Source organism: Arvicanthis niloticus, chromosome X (assembly GCF_011762505.2).
Source record: "Arvicanthis niloticus isolate mArvNil1 chromosome X, mArvNil1.pat.X, whole genome shotgun sequence".
Classification (NCBI taxonomy): domain Eukaryota; kingdom Metazoa; phylum Chordata; class Mammalia; order Rodentia; family Muridae; genus Arvicanthis; species Arvicanthis niloticus.
The window spans coordinates 129950973-129976302 of record NC_047679.1 but is presented as its reverse complement, the minus strand read 5'-3'; the positions used below and the strand labels follow the sequence as shown (position 1 = coordinate 129976302).

The following is a 25330-nucleotide window of genomic DNA, read 5'->3' as shown; positions in this document are numbered from 1 at the left end:
TTGCAGCCACCCATTAACTCACAAGACACCAAACTTGATGCAATCAGCATGAGGTATATTTCAATCAACATGTTGAAGTCAAGACCTATAGCCCAAGCAGGGGCAATGGGGTCTGACCCCGGGGCTTTGGAGACAGAGAGAATTTAAGGCCAAAAACCACAACTCAGGGGAGAAACCACAACCCATGGGGAGTAAATGAGGGCTATTGGAGAGTACCTGTGGAAAGTCCCAGCCCATTATTCAGTTTGTGACAGGGTACAAGGAACAGTCATGAGGAACATTTTGTATAGGCTATTCTCTAAGAGCCTGAACATAATCAGCCATCTATCTTGTGGTCAGTCAAGTTCCTGAAACACAGAGCTCATGACCAAGCTGACCTGCACTCTTGGTTCTGCTCTGCCTGTTAACCCTTTCAGTATCTTGGATATTGCGAGCTTTTGGGCTAATATCCAATTATCAGTAAGTGCATACTATGTGTGTTCTTTTGTGATTGGGTTACCTCACTCAGAATGATATTTTCTAATTCCATCCATTTACCTAAGAATTTCTCAAATTCATTGTTTTTAATAGCTGAGTAATATTCCATTGTATAAATGTACCACATTTTCTGTATCCATTCCTCTGTTGAAGGACATCTGGGTTCTTTCCAGCTTCTGGCTATTATAAATAAGGCTGCTATGAACATAATGGAGCGTGTGTCCTTGTTATACATTGGAGCATCTTCTGGGTATATGCCCAGGAGTGGTATAGCTGGATCCTCAGGTACTATGTCCAATTTTCTGAGGAACCACCAGACTGATTTCCAGAGTGGTTGTACCAGCTTGCAATCCCACCAACAATGGAGGAGTGTTCCTCTTTCTCCATACCCTTGCCAGCATCTACTCTCACCTGAGTTTTTGATCCTGGCCATTCTGACTGGTGTGAGATGGAATCTCGGGTTTATTTTGATTTGCATTTCCCTGATGACTAAGAATGTTGAACATTTCCTTAGGTGCTTCACAGCTATTCAAGTTTCATCAGTTGAGAATTATTTGTTTTTCTCTTACCCCATTTTTTTTTTTTTTTTTTTTTTTTTTGGTTTTTCGAGACAGGGTTTCTCTGTGTAGCCCTGGCTGTCCTAAAACTTACTCTGTAGACCAGGCTGGCCTCAAAGTCAGAAATCCGCCTGCTCTGCCTCCCAAGTGCTGGGATTAAATGTGTGTGCCACCACTGCCCGGCCTCTTACCCCATTTTTAATAGGGTTATTTGGTTGTCTGAAGTCTAATTTCTTGAGTACCTTCTATATATTAAATATTAGCCCTCTATCAGATGTGGGATTGGTAAAGATCTTTTCCCAATCTGTTGGTTTCCATTTTGTCTTATTGACAGTGTCCTTTGTCTTACAGAAGCTTTGCAATTTGATGAGGTCCTATTTGTCAATTCTTGATCTTAGAGCATAAGCCATTGGTGTTCTGTTCAGGAACTTTTCCCCTGTGCCTAGGTATTCGAGGGTCTTCCTGCACCCATAAGGCAATTGTGCCATCGTGGTCATCCTTACATTTCATGAATGTGACAGCATGATAAAATTATTGATTGATTCCCTCTCTTGAAAACTTGTATATCACCTTCTCATGTCTGAAGTACATGGTGTCTTCAGCAATGAGAACTAACTTCAACCTTTGGGTGGCAAGTAAGGCCAACAGTAATAGACTATATTGTATTGGGAGTCTCTTGGATTCCCCTGACTAACAACTCCAAAGGGGGTTTCTCATGCCTGGTATTGGAGTTTCTGTTAATCAGTGTCTCCTGGAAAGAACATTGTTATCTCAAATAGGTAACTTCATTTAAGCTATATATTATTATGTATACACATATATTTAGAGGTGCTATATATTACTCTAGGTGAATAAGTAACAGTATGATTTCTTATGGCGTTTAAAGTTGTTTTTTTATTTTTTACATCATTTCTCCCTTCCATTTCCTCCTTCCACCTCCCTCCCCCCAATCCATATACCCTGCAGTCCCCTTTTCAAACTCATGGCCTCTTTTCTCATTAGTAGGTGTTGCATTCGTATATGTATATTCACATATATTATTAAATAGAACCTTCTCTGTACAATGTTATTTGTATGTATATTTTCAGGGCTGATCTTTTGGTATTGGATAACCAACTGATGTTTCAGACATTAGTGTTGTTATTTTATCCTCTCCTCTTTGATGCTCACTCCACAATCAAATCTTCACTCCATTTTATCCCATAAAATCACTTTTACTATTCCCTTAGACCCATATGTCTGTCATCTTGTCAAAAAACAAATTCCAAATGGATCAAAAACCTCAATGTGAAAACTGAAACACTGAAACTGCTAGATGAAAACATAGGCAGGATCCTATATGATATAGGTGGGGAAAGGACATTCTGAATAAGACTCCATTTGTCCAGGAATTAATGTCAACTATTAACAAGTGGGACCTCATAAAACTAAAATGCTTCTGCACAGCTAAAGAATCAATCAAGTGAAAAGGAAACTTAAGAATGGGAGAGGATTTATACCATATATACATTTGACAGATGATTAATATCCAGAATGTATAAAGAATTCAAAGAACAGTCAAGAAAATGAAAAACCCAAGTTTTAAAGATGCATGAGGCTATAAATTTGAACAGAGTTCCCAAACGACAAAATAAAAGTGACTAAAATATCTCAAAATAGTTGGTCTTCTGTTTTAGAGTTTCTATTGTTCTAACAAAACACCATGACCAAAAGTAACTTGAAGATGAAAGGTTTATTCAATCTTACAATTTGTAGTTTACTATCAAGGGGAATCAGGGCAGGAACTCAATGTAAGAACCCAGAATCAGGAACTGATAAAGAGGTCATGGATGGCTCTGTCATTTCAAATATCTCTCTAAGGCAACTTCAGTGTTACAGCTTCTTGTTTCAATGTCTGGGATCCACACATGATCTTCTGGGCTCCTCCAAAGGGCTGCTGTCACTTCTCCAGCTCTGCCCTCTGTAGCACTCTAAGCTCAGGTTGATTCACTCCACTGTTGCTGCTGTTCTTGATGATCATCCCATGGTACTGGCATCTCCAATACACTGGGGTCTTCTGTTGCAAGGAGGCTTTACCACTACCCTCTCATAGGCTCAGCTGAGGAAAGCTGCTAATGGAGTGGAACCAGCCCAGGAGAAAGAACTTTACTGCTATTAACAAAGATGAAAAAGGAGTGTAGATCTGAAAACTACTTTGACATCAGACATGAAGATGCAGAGTTTGGAGTTTGCTCAGCTGGTTTCCTGTCTTGCTTTGGGGATTACAGTTAAGTGATTGGATGAGTCTCAGAAGAAATTTTGAACTTTGGACTTTTTAACATTGTTTAGACTGTTATAGACTATGGGGGCTTTGGAAGTTGGACTAAGTGTATTTTGCATTGTTATGTTTAGGTATGGCTGCCATTGTGTTTGAATAAGCCTCTGGGGGCCAGGGAGTGGAATGTGATGGTTTGTATATTCTTGGCCCAGGGAATATCACTATTTGGATGTGTGGCCTAGTTGGAGTAGGACTGTCACTGTGGGTGTGGGCTTTAAGACTACTCCTAGCTGTCTGGAATTGAGTCTTCAGATGAAGATGTAGAAGTCTCAGCTTCTCTTGCACCATGCCTGCCTGGATGCTGCCATGCTCTTGCCTTGACAATAATAGATGAACTTCTGAACATGTAATCCAGCTCCAATTAAATGTTGTCCTTATTTTTAAAAAAAGAGGTCATAAAGAGGTCATGGATGAGTGCTACTTACTGACTTGCTCCATCTTGCTTTCTCAGTATTTTTTTCTTATATACCCCAGGATCTGCCTACCCTGGAGTAGCACTACCGAAAATGGTCTGGACACTCCCACATCAATCATTAATCAAGAAAATTCCCCACAGGCATATCTACAGACCAATCTTTGTTTTGGCTGGAGGAACCTAACTTTATTATTATTTTTATTTACTTTACATCCTGATCACATCTTCCCCTCCCTCTTCTCCTCCCATTCCCTCCTTCTCATCTTTCTGTAGGTTTAAAGTTTTCTAATCCTACTTTATTTAGGGTTCTTGAATGCTTCAACCTCCAGTCTAACCCACTGAATAGCAGTTGGGGAGAAAGAAGGGTTAATAGGGAAAGGAGTTTGTGTACCTGTTTAGAAGTAGTTCTTTGGGGCAATTTCACTCTTTGTTGTCAGGATACCAGCAGTATAGTACAATAGCAAACACAAAACACAAATCAGTAATGGCAGCCCAGTCCAGTAGCAAACACTAAACACAAATCAGTAGCAGTGGCTCGATCCAGCAGAAACCACAATGCTCTGCTGTGTAAACAGGAGACAGTGAAAGCAGCCAGAATCAGCCAAAATATGAAGAAAAGTTCTTTGGGACATTTCTCTATGAAGTAAAGACCAGTGAAGACCAGTAAGGACCAACAGAGCATTGGAATGCAAGAGCAACCTCTGTTTATGGGGTTCCATTCCAAATATCACATGTCCTCTTATGTGTCTACTTCAGCCAACAATCTCTCACAAGACAGCTTCTAGAAAAACATCACGTGATACAATTGAGTTTCCAAAGAAACCAGTAATTTCCACTTCACATCCCCCTTTCTGTTTAAAAAAATCTTTTTTTCTAACATTAACAATCTATATGCAATAGAAATGATTATGAGAACCATAAAACTAGAACTTTCCATCATATTTTAAATAAGCTGCTTATGTACCATATATAAAACAATAGACAAACAAAACAACCTTAAATTTTTGTCATTAAATTTCTATCATGAAATAATAGTCAAACAAAACAAACTTAAGTTTCTATCAATATACATTAATTAAACAAAACATTAAATTGCCATCAATACACATTAATCCATGCCAAAATAAAATATTTAAAACTAACAGATTATACTTTTTATTACAATTTTTAAATTTATTTATTGTATTATTTCCTTTTACTTCTTTCATTATCATTAGATAAGAGAGAAAGATAAGAGAAAAATAAAAATAGAGGAGAAAAGCCCTGATTTAAACTTTACTTTGTTTATTTCATGATCATAACCAATAACAACCTAACATCTTAGATGATAACAACCATAACACATCAAATGACCAAAACCATCCACCCCAACTTAATGGACTAGAAAAATAGTCTTCTTATAATTGCTCCCTGTTGAATTGGAGCAAAGAATTTCTGTTTGGAACACAAGAAAAAATGGTTAGTCTTTAAAAAGCTAGCTGTAGCATTTGTTGTCCAGTCTATGTGTTGTCTGTTTAGTCTTTGTGTAATTGATCACTTGGGCTAGCCCTTTTGAAGATGTTTTGCATGCATTTTTGGAGAAATCAGTAACTGAGACAATCTGTGAGAGTGAATCACATGGGGTTTTTGCTCTGTGAAGACATTCATGTCTCAGCTGAAGTTTTCCCTGGTCAAATCTACTAATCTTTATAAGTTTTGTTGGTAACCATGTTTTTTCATTCCATGTAGATACATAAGCATAACCACATCTCCATCTTAAAAACTATTGCAGGTTCCCATTCTAATGTCAACACAGCCTTATAGTATATTGGTTGGCCTGGTTCCTCGAATTTTTTGTTTGTTTGTTTTTGTTTTTTAAAACCTAGTGTCACCCAGCTGCTATTATCCTGTTTTCACCAACACTAAGAAAATTTAGAGTTAACAAAGCATTATTTAATCGGTCTATGGGGGTTTTTACTCTTACTTTTTGTTTAATAAGCATCTCTTTTAAGGCATGATTAGCTCTTTTTATAACTGCTTGTCCTGTAGTACAGCATGGTATACCAGTGATATGTTATATATATATTGTACTATGCAAAGAATTGGTTCATCTTATTGAATACATAGTCTTATTTTGTGCAGATATGCACATAATTTCCATTATTTTCAATAAATGTGTAATTATACAATCAGCTTTTTTAGAACTTATAGGAGTTGCCCATTGAAACCCTGAATACATGTCAATGGTATGGTGTATATACCTTAATTTTATAAATTTTGCAAAATGAAAAACATCCATCTGCCAGTTGTAATTTTTTGTTTTGGTACCAGTAGGGTTACTACAAGCAGGTAACAGAGTTTGTTTGTATAGAGAACATGAAGGACATTTTAAAAAAATGGCTTCTTACCAAGTAAGAAAAAATGTAAACCCCAATCCCACCCTGCCCAGAGATAGCTTGTCCCCCAGGAATGTTGACACACCTAAGCTTACAAGTGAGACCACCAATACAATCCCAAAACCTGGCCCAACTAGGACACACCAGAAGCCCAAAGGACCCAGAAACCACTGAGCAGCCAAGGACATAATCCTTCCAGTTTCCATCTGCACCCCCACCCCAAGTTAACACTGTGCCACAACTCTCCACACCCCAATCTTGTCCAGAGATACCTTGTCTCTCAGGAGTGCTGAAACACCCAGTCTCTCAGGGTCACAGGAGAGACAAGCTCCACTCAGAGACAGCAAGACCAGCTAACACCAGAAATAACCAGATGGCAAGAGGCAAGCTCAAGCACATAAGCAACAGAAAACAAGGTCACTTGGGATCATCAGAACCCAGCTCTCCCACCACAGCAATTCCTGGATACCCAAACACACCTGAAAAGCGAGATTCTGATTTAAAATCAAATCTCATGATGATAATAGAGGACTTTAAGAAGGACATAAATAACTCCCTTAAAGACATACAGGTAACAAGTAGAAGCCCTTAAAGAGGAAACAAATAAATCCCTTATTTAAAGAAATACAGGAAAATGCAACCAAACAGGTGATGGAATTGAACAAAACCATCCAGGATCTAAAAATGGAAGTAGAAACAATAAAGAAATCACAAAGGGAGACAACCTTGGAGATAGAAAACCTAGGAAAGAGATCAGGAGTCATAGATGCAAGCATCACTAACAGATTACAAGAGATAGGAGAGAGAATCTCAGATAGAGAAGATACCATAGAAAACTTTGACATGACAGTCAAAGAAAATACAAAATGCAAAAAGTTCCTAACCCAAAACATCCAGAAAATCTAGGACACAATAAGAAGACCAAAGCTAAGGATAATAGGCATAGAAGAGAGTAAAGATTCCCACCTTAGGGGACCAGTAAGTATCTTCAACAAAATTATAGAAGAAAACTTCCCTAACCCAAAGAAAGAGAGGCTCATGAACATACAAGAAGCATACAGAACTCCAAACTGGACCAGAAAACAAATTCTTCCCATCACATAATAATCAAAACACCAAGTGCACAAAACAAAGAAAGAATATTAAAAGCAGTAAGGGAAAAAGGCCAAGTAACATATAAAGGCAGGCCTATCAGAATTACACCAGACTTCTCACCAGATACTATAAAAGCTAGAAGATGCTGGACAGATGTCATACAAACCCTAAGAGAACACAAATGCCAGCCCAGACTACTATACCCAGCAAAACTCTCAATTAGCATAGATGGAGAAACCAAGATATTCCATGACAAAACCAAATTTATACAATATCTTTCTACAAATCCAGACCTACAAAGGATAATAGATGGAAAACTCCAACACAAGCAGGGAAACTACTCCCAAGAAAAAGCAAAAAATTAATCTTCTTACAACAAACAGAAAAGAAAGCCACACAAACAGAATTTCATCTCTAACAATGAAAATAACAGGAAGCAACATTCACTGGTCCTTAATATCTTTTAACATCAATGTACTCAACTCCCCAATAAAAACACATAGACTAACAGACTGGATAAGTAAACAGGACCCAGCATTTTGCTGCATACTGGAAATGAACCTCACTGACAAAGACAGACACTATTTCAGAGTAAAAGGCTGGAAAAAATTTCCAAGGAAATGATCCAAAGAAAAAAGCTGGAATAGCCATTCTAATATCAAATAAAATCAACTTTCAACGGAAACTTATCAAAAAAGATAAGGAAGGACACTTCATATTTATCAAAGGAAAAATCTACCAAGATGAACTCTCAATTCTGAAAATTTATGGCCCAAATGCAATGGCACCCACATTTGTAAAAGTAACATTACTTTGAATCTCACACAATAATAGTGGGAGACTTAACACCCTACTCTCAGCAATGGTCAGCTCATAGAAACAGAAACTAAACAGAGACAAAGTGAAACTTACAAAATGGATTTAACAGATATTTATAGAACATTTCATCCTAAAACAAAAGAATAGACCTTCTTCTTAGCACCTCATGGTACCTTCTCCAAAATTGACCATATAATCAGTCACAAAACAGGCTTCAACAGATACAAGAAGATTGAGATAATCCCATAAGACTGGTCTTCAATAACACAACAACAATAACAACAACAAACCAAACAAACAAAAAACAGTAAAAAGCCCAGATACCCACAGAAGCTGAAAAATCTTTACTCAATGATAATTTGGTCAGGGAAAAAATAAAGAAATTAAGGACATTTGAGAATTTAATGAAAATGAAGGCACAACATACCCAAACTTATGGGACACAATGAAAGCAGTGCTAAGAGGAAAACTCATGAATCTGAGTGCCTCTAAAAAGAAACTGGAGAGAGCATACAATAGCAGCTTAATATACATCTAAAAGCTCTAGAACAAAAAGAAGCAAATACACCCAAGAGGAGTAAAAGGCAAGAAATAATCAAACTGAAATAATCAGGATTGAAATCAACCAAGTAAAAACAAAGAGAACTATACAAAGAATCAACAAAATTAAGTTGCCTAGTTGTAGGGTGCCATAGACACTCAGCAGAAAGTTCCTTGGCATCCAATTTTTTTTAATTTTTAAAAAGAACATGATTTAAATAAATTTTGTGGTGTTCCAGTGACCCAGCTCATGCGGGTCAGTCAACAGGGTCTGAGAAAGGAGAGAGAGAGAGAGAGAGAGAGAGAGAGAGAGAGAGAGAGAGAGAGAGGAGGGGAGGGGAGGGGAGAGGAGGGGAGGGGAGGGGAGGGGAGGGGAGGGGAGGGGAGGGGAGGGGAGAGAGAAAGGAGAGGAGAGAGGAGGAGAGAGGAGAGAGGAGAGAGGAGAGGGAGAGAGAGAGAGAGAAGGGAGGGGCAAGAGACCTGAAGAATGGAGACAAGACAGGGTGTCTGATCAGGTCCCTTTTATTGAAAGAAAATCATGGGTATATATAAACACAAGCAGGGGAATGCAGCTGAAGACACTTTACCATGCGTGCCTTGCAGCTGGGAGCACTAAACAACAAAACAAGGTATATGAAAAAAACAAAATGTTTATCAGAGTGTGCTCAACTGTTGTGGGCTGTTGAAAACAAGTCTCTTGACAGGGTATATGACCCCAGATGGCTGCCAAGATGATAGCCTCTTTCTGCTAAGACATTGGCTCCCAACATACGGTGATATACCTCCCCCATTTTTATTTTATAAAGATTTTGTTTTAAAGTTCCATGGGCTCCTTCCAAAATACCTTGTCCTTGAGAATTATAAGGAATCCAAGTAACATGGGTAATATTAAATCGTTGACAAAAAGTCTCAAATGCTCGACTGCAATAGCCAGTTCCATTATCTGTTTTTTATTATTATTGAATATTGTATTTATTTACCTTTAATATGTTGTCCCCTTTCCCCATTCCCCCCAAAACCCCTTATCCCATCCCACCTCCTCCTACTTTTATGAGGGTGTGCCTCCACCATCCACAGTGTCCTTCCTTTATTTTACAGAAGCTTTGCAATTTTATGAGGTCCCATTTGTCAATTCTTGATCTTAGAGCATACACCATTGAAGTTCTGTTCAGTAACTTCTCCCCTGTGCCCATGTGTTTCAGGCTCTTCCCCACTTTCTCTTCTATTAGTTTTAGTGTATCTGGTTTTATGTGGAGGTTCTTGATCCACTTGGACTTGAGCTTTGTACAAGAAGATAAGAATGGATCAAGTCGAATTCTTCTACATGCTGACCTCCAGTTGAACCAGCACCATTTGTTGAAAATGCTGTCTTTTTTCCACTGGATGGTTTTAGCTCCTTTGTCAAAGATCAGGTGACCAAAGGTGTGTGGGTTTATTTCTGGGTCTTCAATTATATTCCATTGATCGTCCTGCCTGTCACTGTACTAATACCATGCAGTTTTTATCACTATTTCTCTGTAGTACAGCTTTAGGTCAGGGATGGTGATTCCCCCAGAAGTTCTTTTATTGTTGAGAATAGTTTTTGCTATCCTGGGTTTTTTGTTATTCCAAATGAATTTGCAAATTGCTCTTTCTTTCTCTATGAAGAACTGATGTGGAATTTTGATGGGGATTGCATTGAATCTATAAATTGCTTTCAGCAAGATAGCAATTTTTACTATATAAATGCTACCAATAAGTGAGCATGGGAGATCTTTCCATCTTCTGAGATCTTCTTCCATTTCTTTCTTCAGAGACTTGAAGTTCTTGCCATACAGATCTTTAACTTGCTTGGTTAGATTCACACCAAGGTATTTTATATTATTTGTGACTATTGTGAAGGGTGTCATTTCCCTAATTTCTTTCTCAGCCTGTTTATCCTTTGAGTAGAGGAAGGCTACTGATTTGTTTGAGTTGATTTTCTATCCAGCCACTTTGCTGAAGTTGTTTATCAGGTTTAGGAGTTCTCTGGTGGAAGTTTTGGGGTCACTTCAGTCTTCTTTCATATCATCTGCAAATGGTGATAATTTGACTTCTTCCTTTCCTATTTGTATCCCTTTGACTTCCTTTTGTTGTCTAATTGCTCTGGCTAGGACTTCCAGTACTATATTGAATAGGTAGGGAGAATAGTGGGCAGCCTTGTCTAGTCCCTGATCTTAGTGGGATTGCTTCAAGTTTCTCTCCATTTAGTTTGATGTTGGCTACTGGTTTGATGTATATTGCTTTTACTCTGTTTAGATATGGGCCTTGAATTCCTGATCTTTTCAAGACTTTTAACATGAAGGGATGTTGAATTTTGCCAAATGCTTTCTCAGCATCTAGTGAGATGATCATGTGGTTTTTTTTTCTTTGAGTTTGTTCATATAGTGGATTACATAGATGGGTTTCCATATATTGAACCATCCGTGCATGCCTGGGATAAAGCCTACTTGATCATGATGGATGATTGTTTTGATGTGTTCTTTGGTTCCATTTGGGAGAATTTTATTGAGTATTTTTGCATCAATATTCATAAGGGAGATTGGTCTGAAGTTCTCTTTGTTGGGTCTTTGTGAGGTTTAGATATGAGCATGATTTTGGCTTCATAAAATGAATTGGCTAGTGTTCCTTCTGTTTCTATTTTGTGGAATAGTTTGAAGAGAATTGGTATTAGGTCTTCCTTGAAGGTCTGATAGAATTCTGCACTAAAACCATCTGGTTCTGGGCTATTTTTTTGGTTGGCTGGTTGGTTGGTTGGTTGGGAGACTTTTAATGAATGACTCTTTCTACTTCTTTAGGGGTTGTGGGACTTTTAAGATGGCATCTCTGATCCTGATTTAACTTTTGTACCTGGTATCTGTCTAGGAAATTGTCCATTTCATCCAGATTTTCCAGTTTGGTTGAGTATAGGCTTATGTAGTAGGATCTGATGATTTTTTGAATTTCCTCAGTTTCTGTTGTTATGTCTCCCTTTTCGGTTCTGATTTTATTAATTTGGATACTGTCTCTGTTCCGTCTCGTTCGGCTGGCTAAGCGTTTATCTGTCTTGTTGATTTTCCCAAAGAACCAGCTCCTGGTTTTGTTGATTCTTTGTATAGTTAGTTTTGTTTCTACTTGGTTGATTTCAGCCCTGACTTTGATTATTTCCTGCCATCTGCTCCTCTTGGGGGTATATGCTTTTGTGTGTGTGTTCTAGAGCTTTCAAGTGTGTTGTCAAGATGCTACTTTATGCTGGCTCCAGTTTCTTTTTCGAGGCACTTAAAACTATGTGTTTTCCTCTTAGCACTGCTTTCACTGTATCCCATAAGTTTTGGTATGATGTTCCTTTATTTTCATTAAATTCTAAAAAGTTTTTAATTTCTTTCTCTATTTCTTTCTTGACCAAGTTATCCTTGAGTAGAGTGTTGTTCAGTTTCCATGTGTATGTGGGCTTTCCATTTTTTTTTTTTTGTTGTTGTTGTTATTGATGGCCAGTCTTAGTCTGTGGTGATCTGATAGGATGCATCCAATTATTTCAATTTTCTTGTATCTGTTGAGGCCTGTTTTGTGACCAATTATTTTGTCAGTTTTGGAGAAGGTACCATGAGGTTCTGAGAAAGTGTATTCTTTTGTTTTGGGATGAAATGTTCTATAGATATCTTTTAATTCCTTTTGGCTCATAACTTCTCTTAGTTTAAGTGTGTCTCTGTTAGTTTCTGTTTCCAAAAAAAGAGAGAGGGAAATGTTCAACATCCTTAGTCATCAGGGAAATGCAAATCAAAACAGCCTGGAGACTCCATCTCACACCAGTCAAAATGGCTAAGATCAAAAACTCAGGTGATAGCAGATGCTGGAGAGGATGTGGAGAAAGAGAAACACTCCTCCATTGTCGGTGGGATTGCAAGCTGGTACAACCACTCTGGAAATCAGTCTGGCAGTTTCTCAGAAAATTGGACATAGTACTACCTGAGGACATAGGTATACCACTCCTGGGCATATACCCAGAAGATGCTCCAACATATAACAAGGACATATGCTCCACTAGGTTCATAGCAGCCTTATTTATAATAGTCAGAAGCTGGAAAGAACCCAGATGTCCTTCAACAGAGGAATGGATACAAAAAGTGTGGTACATTTACACAATGTAGTACTACTCAGCTATTAAAATCTATGACTTTATGAAATTCTTAGACAAATAGATGGAACTAGAAAATATCATCTCAGTGAGGTAACCCAGTCACAAAAGAACACACATGGTATGTTCTCACTGATAAGTGGACATTAGGAAATGAGCTCAGAAATATCCATGATACAACTCATAGACCATATGAAGCTCAAGAAGATGGAAAACTAAGGTGGGGATGCTTCAGTCCCACTTAGAATAGGGAACAAAATAATCATGGGAGGTAGAAGGAAAGAGGGACTTTGGAGGGAGAGAGGAGGGGGAAAAGGGGGCAGGATCAGGTGTTCAAGAGATAGGGAAAAAAGAAAAAATCTAGTCCCTTCCCATTAATATGATGTTTTTCACAAAACTTTGAGGCTTCTAATACATTTCCTATCAGTATTTGGTCAATTTTCTCATTTCTTTGAGCTAATGGACCTGGCAAACCTGTATGAGACCAAATTGATATTTTCTTCACAATATGTGGAAGAATCCAATTAGTTCTTTTAATAAACTGTATATGTTTGTATTTTCAATATTTTTTACTAATTTCTCCCAAGTAGTTACTGCAAGCTCTTTTCCAATCTTTATTGATCACCCATATTGACATAACCTCACCATTAGTAAGAGGTACTACAATTTTTGCCAGATGTCTTCCTGACAATTGATATCATCATATTTTGCTTTTTATGATTAATTCACAAATGTTTTTCTATATGTGTTCAATTTTTTACTTTGTGAGCTAAGAAAATCTATTCTATATTATTATCTACCATTTGCATAATGACCCCAGTAGAAGAATGACTTGAACATAAAATGACCACAATACAATCAAGTTTTGAATCAATTCAATCCATATATGCATATTATAGTCTTTGTTTTACAAGTGTTAACTCTTTTTAAGCCTCAGCTGTTAGATATTTTAGACTGTTGAAATTTGAATCTCCTTGTAATATTTGAAACAAATTACTTGACTCATAAATACTTAAACCAGTTATAAACTTCAGCCAATTTGTCACCATTAATTTTTGAAAATTGTTAAGAGTTTGCAATTGATCTTTATGGATCTGTACTTTTTGTGGTCTAAATTTTGTTGGCTGATTTTAAAACCCAAGTAACTTAAGTGAATCTCCTCTTTATATTTTTTTTTCTGTTGCAATCTGTAACCCCCAGCATGGCAGAATTCTTTGTGTTTCCTTAAACATTTTTTTTCTATAGCATCTTCATTAGAATCAGCCAACAAAATGTCATGATAAATGGTAGTTTGATGAAATTGCCTATAAATTATTTTTAATGGTTGTTGTACAAAATATTGACATAAAGTTGAACTGAGTTGAACTGTTTAACATTCCCTGTAGAAGTACCTTCCCATGGTGCTTTTTCATTGGACCACTGTTGTTCAGAGTAGGTACTAAGAAAGCAAAACTTTTCGTGTCCTGCTCATGCAAGGTTATTGTAAAAATGCAGTTTTTCAAGTCAATTATTATTATAGGCCATGATCTTGGTAACAAAGGAGGTAAAGGAAGTCCAAACTATAAAGGATCCATTAGTTTAATTTACTCTATTCACTGCTCTTAAACTGGTTATTATCTTTCATTTGCCTGATTTCCTTTTTACAACAAACATAAGGGAATCCCATGAGCCAGTAAACTCTTCTATATGTTGAGCCTCCAGCTGTTCTTGTACCAGTTCTTCAAGTGCCTGCTATTTTTCTTTTGTTATGGGCCACTGCTCTTGGCACACAGGTCTGTTTGATAACCATTTCAGGGGCAAGGCTGTTGGTATGTCAGCAGTGGCCCCTTTTATAAATCTGGAAACTCAGTCTCTGTAATATCCTGTGTTTGGACAATGGGCACAGCTTGTGATTGTTCTCAATCACTTGTATCAATACCATCCCCAGGAACATCTACCATATCAACCCTAATTTCCTTATTTGTTGTCCCTGGAATTACAAGAATATCAATTTGAGTACACCCATTGTTGTAAAAGATCCCTTCCTCATAAATTTGTGAGTATGTCAGCCACATAAGGTTTCAGCATCTCTGTTTGCCCTTCTGGTCTAACACAGTGAATCCATCAGATACTTTGTCTTATTTGTGATAATTTACAAGTTCTTATAAACTGTGTATAAACATTCTGAAGTGGCCAATCTGGATTCTAAGACTTTTGGGAAAGCATATTAACATCAGCTCCTATATCTACCAAATCTTCTATTTCAACACCATTTCTACCATTAATTTGAGTCTCTGATCATTAACCAGTATTTGCTACGACACGCATTTTCCAATACTCCCAAAAGCCCCTGTTCTTTCTATAGGACTGGCCTTGCCCTTGATGTAAAGAAACAACAACAGCTGAGAAATTCTATCCCCTGTATTAATTTGCATCTCAAGAAGTTAATAGAAGTTAATCCACTTCTTCTCAAGATTATTCCCACTGTCCCTAAAGGTAAAGGACTAAAAACACCAGTGGTTAACTTGTAACATTTAACCTGCGGGGATACTATAAGGCATATCTGTGGCTAGATCCAAAGCTGCACTTCCTTCTATAGCATGTATAAGATCAGAAATATTTAGTTTTGATTTTCCTGCTTACCTGGTATCTTCTAACTGACCAAAGGAAGATTGCTCATATTGTTTGTTGCAGGGCCTTGAGCTGACAGGCCCCTCTGTTCATTTCCCAATGACAAGAGAGACAAGACCCTGTATGTCTTTCTTAGACATACAATCCTTAGACCAATGTTTGCTCTTTCCACAATGACTATAATACCCTGGAAGCCTTTGTGTTTCATTGCAGCCTAAACCTGCTTGTTGTCTTTTATGAGTACCATATTCTCCAGAGTCAATATACCCGATATTTTGAGCTCTGAATCTTCTAGCCTTACAATTTCTTTGAAAATGGCAAAATTCACAATTAAAGCATTGGGCATTTTGATTCCTGAGACTTCTAGTATATGATTTTCCCTATGATATTGACATGATGCTCCACCAAATCAGCACAAGTCAGCAAAACCAGCTAAAAATCAGTCAAAATACTACAAAAAGTTCTTTGGTGCATTTCTCTCTATGAAGTAAAGACCAGCAAAAAACCAAGACTGGCAAAGCATTGCATAGCCAGCAAAGATCAGTGAAATGTTGCACAGCCAGAGAGGACCAGCAAAGACCTGCAAAGTGTTGCATAGTGTTGCAATGCAAGAATGACCTCTCATTTTTATGAGATCCTATTTATACTCTTTACAAACATCACGTGCCCTCTCAAATATCTGCTCCAGCAAAACATCACATTTTCTCTCATATCCTCTCACAAGACAACTTCTAAAAAATCACATGACATGGCTAAGTTTTCAAAGAAACCAAAAATTTCCACTTCATCTCCTCTTCCCCACCTCCCACCATCCAATTCTCCTTTTCTCCTCAAAAAAAAAAAAAAAAAAAAAAAAAAAAAATTGTCATATCAAGTTGCAGTAGGACTAGGTGCATCTTCCCCTATTGAGGCTAGACAAGGCAATCCAGTTAGCAGAAAGGGATCTAAAGTCAGACAGCAGCGTCAAATACAACTCTGTTCCTGTTATTGGGAGTCCCACATGAAGACAGAGCTACACAACTGTTACATATGTGCCTATATAGGTTTGTCCCATATATGCTCTCTGTTGGTGGCTCAGTCTCTGTGGACCCCTATGTGCCCAGGTTAGTTGATTTACATACCAACTTTATGAAGGATTTTTTTCAATTGAGATTTCTTCTTCTCAAGTCATTCTAGGTTATGTCAAGTTGGCACAAACCTAACCAGCATTTAAAGAAATGTGAATTTAGAAAAACTTTGAGGGTTTCTTACTCCAGTCAGAACAATCAAAATCAACAAAATAACCTACAACAAATACTAGAGAGGATATGGAGAAAAAGGAACCCTCATTCACTCTTGGTGAAATTGCAAACCAATCCAGCCTGTCTGGAATCAGTGTGGAGAATCATGAAAAAGCTAAAAGTATTCTACCATAACCCAGCTATACTACTCTTTGGCATATGTCCAAAGGACTTAACATCATACTACAAATACTTGCTCATCCATGTTCATTGCTACTCTATTCACAATAGCTAGAAAATGGAAACAACCTAAATATTCTATAACAAAAGAATAATAAAAATATGGTAAATATACACAATAGAATACTATTCAACTGTAAATAAAATGAATTAATTAAATTGTAGGTAAATGCGGGCCTGTAGCTCATGCGTGGGTGTGGGTCCTGTTGGGCTATATTGTGGTTCCTGCATGTCTGCCATGGCTCAGGGAGGCAGAAGCGTGGGAATTTGACTGAGTTCCCTTTACACATCGCGGGGCAGATGCTGGGCTGTGAAAAGCCACCTGACTCCACCCAGGCATGGGGAGATCTCAGTCTGAAGTCCCGTGGAGGCAGAGCTCCTGAGTGGGGGTCTCCGGGCTGAGGCAGCTTGGCTGGGTCGGCTAGCTTGTTTGAGTTGGTGGGCCTTCATGGTGGGAATGTAGAGAAGTATTTTGGCAGGAGATTAAGCAGCAACTTGGTAGTCAAAGGCCTTCTCCATGGTTCCCCACAGCAGGACCCCAAAGACACTTTTAAAAGGTTCATTGTCATGGCGGAAAGTGGATGAGCTGTACCCCATTGGACCTTAGGGCAGACCTGAGTTAAATAGGGAGGGGGGGAGGAGGGAGGAGGAAAGTTTAGGAAGGAATACTCAATTGGCTACACCCTCTGACCTTTAGGTATCTCATTAATATGGAGATCTCTTGAGGCCCTGAGGCCCAAGGTCACGCCCTCTACCTGTGCTAGGTGACACAAACCTCTCTTTGAGAGGGGCTATGGGGACATTGCCCTACATGACTCAAAGGCACTGATCAATGGAGGTTTTTGGTCACATGTCAAGAGCCTGGAGTCTGGGAGTATGGCGAAATGTATGCCATCCCTTGCAGGGTCTCCAGCCATCTCTAGCCAGTACTCTACAAGGAACCAAGTTATCCTTTCATGGTCCCACAGGCAAATGGATGGTAATAGAAAATATTACATTGAGTGAGGTAGCCTAGACCTCACATGTTTTCTCTTATCTGTGGTTCTTAGCTGCTAATCTTCAGATATGACTGTATAGCCACAGAAAACAGGAAAGTAAAAAGGAAGACAGACATGGGGTAGGGGACACTAGAGAGATAAATAGCAGGATATAAACACTATTAACTTTATTTCTCCTCATGAATTTCAAAATTCTACTTTAATTTTTCAGACTATCGGTAGTTGTCTTTCAGAACTTTTTGTCTTTCAGAACTTTTTCTGTTAACATATTCAGACATACATGTTTCAATTATTTCAATATACCAGTAAACTGAACAACTTATTTAAACTTTCATTATTATCTTATCACATGTCTGACTGCATTCTATATTAATAAACAGCACTATCATCTTTTTCAAAAGTGATGGGTATTATTTTATTGGAGACTATCATTGTTACTAGAAGGCTTCTTGGTACAATGGCTGGATCAGCTGAGTCTGTGTGGCTGCATCATTGACAACAGACATCAGAAGATAGAACAGGGCAAGAAACCACAGCTTTGTCCTCAGAGCTGTGGGTTTTTTTTATCTTAGCTGTAATATTTTCCAGTAATATTTCACTGAAAAATTCCCCAAACCTTTCTACATTTCAATTTCCATGTATGTGAAATAAAGAAAACTATACCAAACCATTAGATAAATAGAAAACTGGATTGAAAAATCAATACATTGAGCTACTATATGTGAACCACATCTTATTTATAATAGATCGTTCCTAGCCTTTCCTCTGTACTTCTGACTTGTGTGATTTTAACCTCTGAAAGTCAACCTCAGTGTGCTGCTATGTACTCACCATCATGAAGATATGAGCTGACTACTGCTTCTGAATTGCTTGTTTAGTTGACCTCTAATGAATTTACTGTTACTTCCTACTTTCTGCAGAAGAGATGTGGATCACTCATATTCTTGACCACCTCACCTTTTTTACTCTCTGTGTCTATGATATTGAAGTGGCTTGGGTACAGTTTCACAGCATTAAAAAACAGGCTTGTCACTTAGAAAAAAGTTTCAGGTCACTAAGGAAACCAGGAACAAGGGTGGCTATGCAGTGATTGCAATGGGGTAGCTTCAGGTCTCCTTGTCTGGTTGATGCATTTTCCTCAAGTAATCATATCTGTATGAGTTTCCATTCTTGAAGGCCCTCAGTCAGTTCCCCAGAGGCAGGTCTATAGGGATTCATCTGTCACTACTTGCATCTAGCATCTTGAAGTGATTCTGTTTTCTTTTGCTCCTCCATGTCTTGATGCTTGCTGCCTTCCATGACTCAACAGGCTCAGATAGATAATTCTTGTCTTGATTGGAAGCATAATGGCATACAGGCAGACACAGTACTGGAGAAGGAGCTTAAAGTTCTACATTTGAACTTGTAGGCTACAGGAAAAGAGAGACACTGGGCCTGGCTTGAACATTTGAAACCTCAAAGCCCACCTCCAATTACTTACTTTTTCTAACAAGGCTATTCCTATTCTAACAAGGCCACACCTCCCAATATTCCCACTCCCTATGAGTCTATAGCAGCCATTTTCATTCAAACCACCACAGTAATCCTGAAAGTCTTTTAGATATTATCTTCCATGACTATTCATAGCTATTCTAAACCCTGGAGAAACTTTGTAAATAAATGAAAACATGAACAGATATAGGACAAATTTTAGTAATGCAAAGATGTGATAAAAGAAAGCATTCTGGGGATTCTCAGGGTGATAATGGTCCAGAAAAGATAGAAGTCATGGGGAAAGTAGACTGAGATCAGCACACAACACTAAACAGATGATTGGAGGAGTGGTATAACAGAAGTTACTAAGATGTCCCATAGGACTGGGGAATACTTGCCAAACATGTGAGGCCCTGGATTTGATCTCTATCACTTGTACTTTACCAAACCACAGAAGGCACTTTTATCTTTAAAGTTGTCCAAGTTAGAAACTTAAAATTGGTATTAATTCTTGCCTGTACTTCATCCTGTACATGGTTTTCCTAGTTATTTTATTATCTTTGTTCCCACCGGACTTTAGAACTGTTGGCATAGTCAACTTTTTTTTATGAAGCAAAATTAGAGTTTATTAAGGAAAGGTGGAGATTTTTTGTTCATGAGATTTTTTTTCTGTTTTGTTTAGACAGTGTCCCATGTAGCCAAGATTGGCCTCAAACTCACTAGGGAGCCAACAAGGATGCCTTCTCAGGTTCTAGGATTATAGGCATATCTCATCACACATTGATTGTGCTAGTGGTGGGGATTGAACCCTGGGCTTTGTGCATGGTAGGCATGTATTTTATCAATTGATCTACATATCAAAACAATAAAAAAATGTTTTAGTTTTATTTATTTGTGTAGTGTGTGTGTGTAGGAAAGGGGGTGTCTGGGTCTGTGTGCCAATGCACACAAGGGTTAGGTAAAAAACATAACCTGTGGGAGTCACTTTTCTCCTTCCAGTACATGGTTCCTAGGGTTCAAATACAGGTCATCAGCAAGTGCCTTTACCTTATGAGCCATCTTGCCAGCCATACTTTAAAATTGTTAATATAACCATAAATTTTTAACAAATTAAGAGCATTCTATGATTTTCTCTGCTATGACAACAGAAACTTCTTTTCCTTGAATATGCCCTGTTGATTTATATCACTATACTTGGTTATGGTTTGTCTCTAGGGTCCTTTCTCCATGCTTCAAACTCATTCCATTTCAATTCTTGTTCATTATTTAAGACTAAGCAAAGCTGTTCCCTTTCTCATTCAAATATTTCTTTAATTTTCTTTTTTATGGACCTTACCACAACTTGTGTACAACTTTATTTTTCATTCAAATGTTATTGGTACTAGTTTCATCTCTTCTTACTACATTATGAGCATTTTCAAAACAGAGACTACATCTTGTTTATGTCTATATTCCCATGTCTTCCCTGGCATATATATCCCTTAATACATATTATATATCTTTGAAATAAATGTGTAGTGACATACTTAAGACTAAAAATGTACAACTTTCTATGAAGGAAAAACAATTAAGAAATGGTATTTCTTTCTTCATTAAAATTACCAAAGTAGATTTAGTAATCATTTCTGACATAATATACTAGCATTTCAATGTATTCTCTTTTATCCACTGAACAGAAGAATTTTCTTTGCTTTCTTTAGCATTCAAGTATTTCATTGTCTTAAGCATGAAGGAACAGGTGGCAGAACACTGTTAGTGGATGGATTCTATGCAGCACAACAATTACTTCAAAAGGCACCTGAGGAATTTGAACTCCTCAGCAAAGTACCATTGAAGCATGAATATATTGAAAATGTTGGACAATGTCACAATCACATGATTGGGGTTGGGCCCATCTTAAATATCTATCCATGGAATAAAGAGCTATATTTGATCAGGTGAGTACAAAACAACTATTCTCCCATGTGATATATTTATTATATATTAAGCTCTTGACTACTGTACTCAGCTATCTCCTGGAATCATCGTTTGGCTGTCTTATAGAATATACAGTGTATCATATTCAAAATCTAGCTCATAGGCTCTGCTCACTTTAAGCTCACCTCACTATATATTTGCTAATCTTTTATTCAGTGGAATGATATATCCACTGAATTGCCCAAGCAAAAGATGGAGAGCTACCTTCAATTTGTTCATATCCCTCACATTCTACAACCAATCTAACCAGGTTTACCTACTAATTTTCCTCAAAGTAGCCAGTGCTTCCTCTCAGCAATGCCACCTTCTGTGTGAGACCATTATCATTGATTTCACCCTTTTCCCACCTTTTATCCATTTTGTATGTTGTAGCTAGAGAAATCTTTTAAATTTGTATTGTGTGTGTGTGTGTGTTTATGTATGAGGAAATATATATATATATATATATATCCACTGCACATGTGTGAAGGTCACAGGAACACTTTTCAGGGGTTGGTTTTCTCAGCATTGGATCAAAATCAGGTCAGACATGCCTTTATTTTTTTTATGTTTTTTATTGGATATTTTATTTACATTTCAGATGCCATCCCCTTTCCACATTTCCCCTCCCTAGAAAACCCCTATCCCATGCCCCCTTTTCCTTTTTGCTTTTATACAATTTTTAAAAAATATTAATCATAGCCAATCCCGGCTGTTTACTTTGAGAGAAAAGATTTGAGTGGATGGTTTTCAGCTGACATTCATTCTAAAGCCAAGAAAAAAAGCCAGGTTCAGAACTAAGTGTTTTAGTTAGGAGAGATGACAGAAGTTCTGGTTAGTCAACAAAATGATGGACTAGGTATTAGGACTATCTTGTACCTCACTGGTACAAATTGGCATAATTATGCTCTAATTGTATTTTGAGAGAAAAGTTTTATTTTAACAGGAAGGGTGATATGTAGAAGGAGCTAAGGTGGGAGGAGTACTGAGAGGAAGAAAAGGAGTAAGGAGAGGAGGAGAAGAAGGAGAGGAGAAGCTAGGTGATGAGAGAGAGAAAAAGGGGGGAAACAGGGAGGCAGATGTTGATGTGTCTCCACCAGTCAAAGATAGTTGATATATCTAGGTTGGGTATTGGGTTACACTTCTGATTGAGCATTACCAGACATGCCTTTAATCCCAGCATTCAGGCTGCAGAGGCAGAGGGATCTCAGAGTTCTGAGGCCAGCCTGGTCTACAGAGTGAGTTCTAGGACAATCAGGGATATTACACAGAGAAACCCTATCTTGAAAAACAAGCAAACAAAACACCAACAACTTTTTTAAAAAATTCTATATCCACTTAATATCTTCCTAAAAACCCAAGTTATTCTTATAACATATACAATTCCACATACCCTGACCCCTTCTTACTGTTGTAGCTTCAACTCACACAACTCATGTTTTCTATACAGATTCAGCCTGAGAAAAACTGCATTGCTTTAGGTTTAAGTTGTTTTCCATGTTGCAGCCAATATTTTTATTATTTTACTTCCACTTAAGCTAACTTCTACAGAGCATTTTTCTTCCACAAAAACTTGTTGAGTACCTACAAAGACATAGGCACTGTTTTTATTCCAGAGACATAATTGTGAAAACATTATGACTGTCATAGAATCTTCATTCTAATAAGAAGGGCTATTTTATTTTTAAAAATCAAATATATGGTATATCAAATGATATTAAGTATTAGGTGAAAGTAAGAAAGCTGCAAAAAGTTAACTTGAAAGTACTACAGAAAAAGCCAAATCCTGACTATTAATCAATGATTTATGGTCTTGACCAAGTCACTTAACCTATTTATCACAAGTTTCTGAGTTTCAATAATAATACTTAGCATACCTATTGTTAAAAATAAGTTACTATCTCTGTTCTTTACCCTCAAAGGTAGAAGGAATTATGTCAATAGTGATTCACTTTTCTTGAATAAGTTCCTCAAAGAAACACTCCTTCAGTCATCTCTTATATACCCACCACATAAAAATAAGAAGTATGTCCAACATTTTACCATGAACACCTTAACAAATGGAAAAATAAAAAATCATTTGTTGAGGCCCACATTCTGCCTCAACACTTTGCCTCAACACTTTTGGGGCTAAGTGCTCTGGTCAAGAGAGAGTGTGGCTCTTGGGGCAAGAGACGCGAAGAATGGAGACAAGACAGGGTGTGATTCAGTCTCTTCTATTTTCTCAAGTCTCCCTCAAGTCTCCCTTATTGAAGGGAATTCTGAGGTATTTATATACACAAGTAGGAGAACACAGGTGAAAACATTTTACCACGTGCACCATACACTGAGGTCACTAAACAGCAAAACAAGCTATGTGGGATAAACAATATACTTATCACAGTGTGCTTCAGCTGTTATAGGCTTTTGAAAACCAAGTCTTTCATCAGGGTATATGGTTCCAGATGGCTGCAAAGTTGATCTAGCCGCTTTCTGCTTAAGTCAGCTCCCAACAATCGTTTAATGTGGGAAAACCTCACTCTGCAACCTACATCACACCATTAAAATATTGCTAAATTCTTGTTTTATCATGGAACCCTCCGTTTTTCTGTCCATCTTTCATGGTTAGTTTTTATGTCAATTTGATACAAGCTAGAAGACATCAGAGAGGAAGGACATTAATTAAGAAAATGCTTCCATAAGATTGGCCTGTGGCCAAGCCTGAGGGCATTTTCTTAATTTGTGATTGATGGGGAAGGGTCTAGCCAATTGTAGGTAGTTCCATCCCTGAAAGCAGGCTAAGCAAGCCATGAGGAGCAAGCCAGTAACTGGCACTCTTCCATGGCCTCTGCTTCAGCTCCTGCCCCTAGGTTATTGCCATGTTTGAGTTTCTGTCTTAACTTTCTTTGATGATGAGCTGTGATATGGAAGCTAGAGCTAAATGAACCCTTTCTTTTACAAGTTGTCTTGGTCATGTTTCACCACAGCAATAGAAACCCTAACTAAGGCACCATCTATCCACCTATCAGTTAATCATATTTTTTGAAATGTTTTAAAGTATATTGTAGATACACACATATTTCTCACTTAAATACTTGAATTTCTATATAAAATTGAGTTCAATATGGTTTTATATATTTTTTGTTTTCAAGTGGAAAGTACATATAGTGATGTTTTTAAATGATAAAGTTATTATGGCTTGAGGATGTTTGGACCAGGGTGTGGCACTATTAGGAGGTGTGGCCTTGTTGGAGGAAATGGGTTTTGAGACCCTTCTCCTAGCTACCTGGAATTCAGTCTTCTCCTGGCTGTCTTTGGATCAAGATGTAGAATTCTCACCTTGCTCTCCACTGTCATGCCTGCCTGCATTGCTGCCATGCATCCTAAATCTCTGAAACTGTAAGCCAATCCCAATTAATTGTTGTCCTTTATAAGAATTGCCTTTGTCATGCTGTCTCTTTGCAGCAATAAAATTCAAACTAAGACACTTATAGAGGTATGAGAAATAAATATATTTGTGGCATGACTCTATATCAACATATAAATATCATTATCCTCAATAGAGTAAGTACTTTTCTATTTTCCAAGCAAACCCTGCATATGTATCCCCAAAGGAAACTACTCTTTCTTTCTTTCTTTCTTTCTTTCTTTCTTTGTTTCTTTCTTTCTTTCTTCCTTCCTTTCTTCCTTTCTTTCTTTCTTTCTTTTGAAAAAAACTGCAAGTTGTTTCTAGTTTGGTTTCATTATGATTGAAATTGCCATAAAATTCCAATAAAAGTACTTTTGTGAATATATATTCTCATTTCTATCAAATACCTAGGGATGTGTATTAATTACTTTTCTCACTGCTATGACAAAATTCCTAACAAAAGCAAGTCAGAGAAGGAAGGATTTTACTCTGGCTCATAGTTGAAGAGTTATATACTTGGTAGCAGGTTACAACAGACAATCAGGGATCAGAGAGATATGAATGCTGGTACTCAGCTCACTTTCTCCTTGGTATTTAATCCAGGACTCTGGCCCATGGAATGGTGGCACCCAAATTTAGAGAAGAGCCTCGTTATTCAGTTATGCCTCTCAGGAAATGCCCTCAGAGACTTGGCCAGAGGTTTTTGTCTCTTAGGTGA

The 25330-nt window shown here is 37.7% G+C and overlaps 1 protein-coding gene across 2 annotated transcripts in view; it reads left to right on the top strand.

The window, feature by feature from the left end:
• Positions 1–25330, top strand: part of Tmlhe (trimethyllysine hydroxylase, epsilon) — a 122891-nt gene that overhangs the window by 93388 nt on the left and 4173 nt on the right. Inside the window, exon 6 of one of the 2 annotated variants that reach the window (XM_034486193.2) lies at positions 20969–21205. The exons of the other annotated variant lie outside the window; for it this stretch is intronic. Within the exon in view, the coding sequence (XP_034342084.1) occupies positions 20969–21205 (237 nt within the window). The remainder of the gene's footprint in view (positions 1–20968; positions 21206–25330) is intronic. 2 annotated transcript variants of the gene reach the window in all.